Consider the following 2,880-nt stretch of genomic DNA (forward strand, 5'->3'; position numbering starts at 1 on the left):
ATGTTGACAAAATTATTCCATCAACAAGGATATCACAAGGAGAAATGAGAAAACTTGAGAAAAAAAAAAATTGACGATAAAATTCAAGCACTAAAAACTCAATTGAAGGTAAGTCTGGAATCTTTGATAATACGTGTGGCCATGCGTTTTTCACAGTCTGACTTCCACGAAGGCCACAACGATGTCTCTCCCGTTGTAGAGTTGACAAATCTCTTATTGTATGTCTACTGTCTCCATATGATTTGTGAACGTATCTGAGCAACGCCGTTATAATCATATGGTTAAAGACGATGTTTGACACAGTCAAGATACGCTACTCCTCATATCTGATACTCTAGACATCTCAAGTCTGGGGATCAAAGAACAAACCGATACATGAGATTCAAGTCATGACTCGTGTCTATATGACAATCTCATGCGGGTCATCCAGTCACTCGTTCCTAACGAGTACCCATGATTGTGATTTACATCCACTACATATGATCATTACCATGATCATCAATCACACATCATGCTGGTCTTAATTCATCATCGCTCCCACGATGATAACAGATCAGGGAGTTTAGAATCATTCTAAAATGATTCAAAGATACCAATATATAACGATCATGCGAATTATATAAAGGAAAAGTAATGCATTCACAAAACCAAACGAATCAATACAATGTCAAATATCATATCATGGATCTTCCTAAAACATTACAACTGATGACATCGGTTTGGACGTTATTTTTCTATGGTTTTAGATATTTCACCTCTCTTTTCCGTACATATTTAGTATTTAGACTGCATTTTAGGCACAAATATCGTTTTCTTTGATGTTATTTCAAGAATATCTACGTATTTGGACGAAAACAGAGCTAAAACGGGAGCTTAAATGGAACAAGTGGACGATCATAGATGAGCCAAGGAAGGTCGCGGACTTGTCAGAAACGGATTTCGGAACGGAATAGAAAGAATCTCGATGTTAAGAACATCGATATTGATGTTGTATAACATCGATATCGACTTTTTCCAGCCACCTCGAGATCAGACATCAGATTTTCCGATCTAGATGTTCCACAACATCGAGATCGATGTTCACATACCTCAAGATCTGAGCAGTCCCGATATCGACCTTCCACAACGTCGATATTTTCCAATCTAGATGTTCCACAACATCGAGATCGATGTTCACATACCTCAAGATCTGAGCAGTCCCGATATCGACCTTCCAAAACGTCGATATCGACGTTCCATAACATCGAGATCGCCACACTTCGGAGGAATATCGATGTTGGACAACATCGATATCGATATTTCGAAAGTTCTATAAAAAGAACTGTACGGAAACCGAGAGGGGGTTCACACATTTCACAGTTGTTGAGACAGCCACGTTTGGGCCCACAGTTTCGGGCATTTAGAGCATTTAGGGACTCAAGGATCATTGCAACACAGAGTTTAGAGATCAATTTCATCATTCCTAAGTCTTCTTTATCTATCTCTTTTGTCATGTTGTATGAATCTACGATGTACCCTTGTTATGTTATGGTTGTCACGATGTGTGAGTAGTTTACTTATTGTAGTCTAGGGATTCTAACCATGTTATGAATTGGATTATGTTCTTAATATGTTTATTGAATGTTTTGTTTAGATCTGGTTTTATGAATTGAATGTAATGCATTCTTAGGACTGATTACCCTATGGAATTGATGTGGTTTAATTAATTGAAAAAAAATTTGGATTAGTTAACACCGGAATTCGTTCATGAGATAGGTTTAATTATTAATTTTGAACGTATAGGTGAGACTTGATAAGGAATTCTTAATTCGATCTAGGAACAATGATAGCGGACGTTGCTTCTAATGTAGACTTATAGATGCGAAAGTTGATAGGAAAGCATTAGTTAGAGAACGATGATCCTTGATCCGGACGCGTTCTAGTTCAAAAGCTAGAGTTTCCCCAATCTATCAAAATTGAAATTCAATCTAGATCTTTAGAAACCATCCATAGCATTGGTGAACCCCCGAACCTGTAGTTAGTAGCGGACCCACACCAAATTTTAATTGGGGGCATGGACATATAATAATGTATATATGTACCCAATAAAAAAATAAATGACATGAAAAAATAAATTATACAAAGACATTTTTTTAACAGTACTGGAGGCATGTATCCCCATTGGTCATAACATGGGTCCGCCACTGCCTACAATGTCTTTAGATATAGAGTTTTCCAACCAACCAATTTGCTCTCGACCTTCGCTAGAATCACAATCGACTCCATCACCTCTCGGTCCCTATGTTCGACCCTAATACTACATCGAATCCGTATGGAATCGACTTAGTCTAGGTTTTTATTACTTGACCATCCATTCATCTAGATCGGCACGATCAACAACCAACACCGTTTCCATTGCAGTATCTCCAACGACTGCAACTTGCCCTTCGAATCTATCGTTACGACTTATGCCTTCACCTGCTGGCAAGTGAGACATCTTCCGACAAAACCGACGACGTCTATCTTAATCCTCAGCCACGTATACCATCGACAAAGCTCCTGATACATCTTACTTGCCCCCAAATGTATCGTTAGCCTCGTCTGATGTGCCTCGGGTATGATCTCCTGTCTCACCGCTTGGTCGCCTGGTACACACAACTGGTTTCCCAACCGCAATGCTCCCTTTTCGTCAATGTGATAGCCTTTAGGGCCATACTCCTCAATACAGTCTCGATATCGCGTAAGCAAGGGATCACTCGGTTGTCCCATGATTACACGTTCTACCAATGTCGGAGTCGGCTCCTCCTGCTCCAACGTCAAGTGCTCCAACATCGCAGTTAACTCGGTGGCGTTGCTGCGAGACAAAGTCACCATGCGGATAGCGGTCAGGATTTGTTTCCT

The 2,880-nt window shown here is 39.8% G+C and overlaps 1 protein-coding gene across 1 annotated transcript; it reads right to left on the reverse strand.

The window, feature by feature from the left end:
- Nucleotides 1-2,445: 2,445 nt before the first annotated feature.
- Nucleotides 2,446-2,853, reverse strand: LOC104816647. The gene has a single exon (XM_010545576.1). It carries the CDS (start codon nucleotides 2,851-2,853, stop codon nucleotides 2,446-2,448), a length of 408 nt encoding a protein of 135 aa, XP_010543878.1.
- Between the last annotated feature and the right edge of the window lie 27 nt (nucleotides 2,854-2,880).

Source organism: Tarenaya hassleriana, unplaced genomic scaffold (genome assembly GCF_000463585.1).
Source record: "Tarenaya hassleriana unplaced genomic scaffold, ASM46358v1 Cleome25, whole genome shotgun sequence".
Classification (NCBI taxonomy): domain Eukaryota; kingdom Viridiplantae; phylum Streptophyta; class Magnoliopsida; order Brassicales; family Cleomaceae; genus Tarenaya; species Tarenaya hassleriana.

Coding starts and splice junctions, on each gene's coding strand:
- LOC104816647 (XM_010545576.1), bottom strand. CDS start 2,853: ATGGTGACTTTGTCTCGCAGCAACGCCACCGAGTTAACTGCGATGTTG.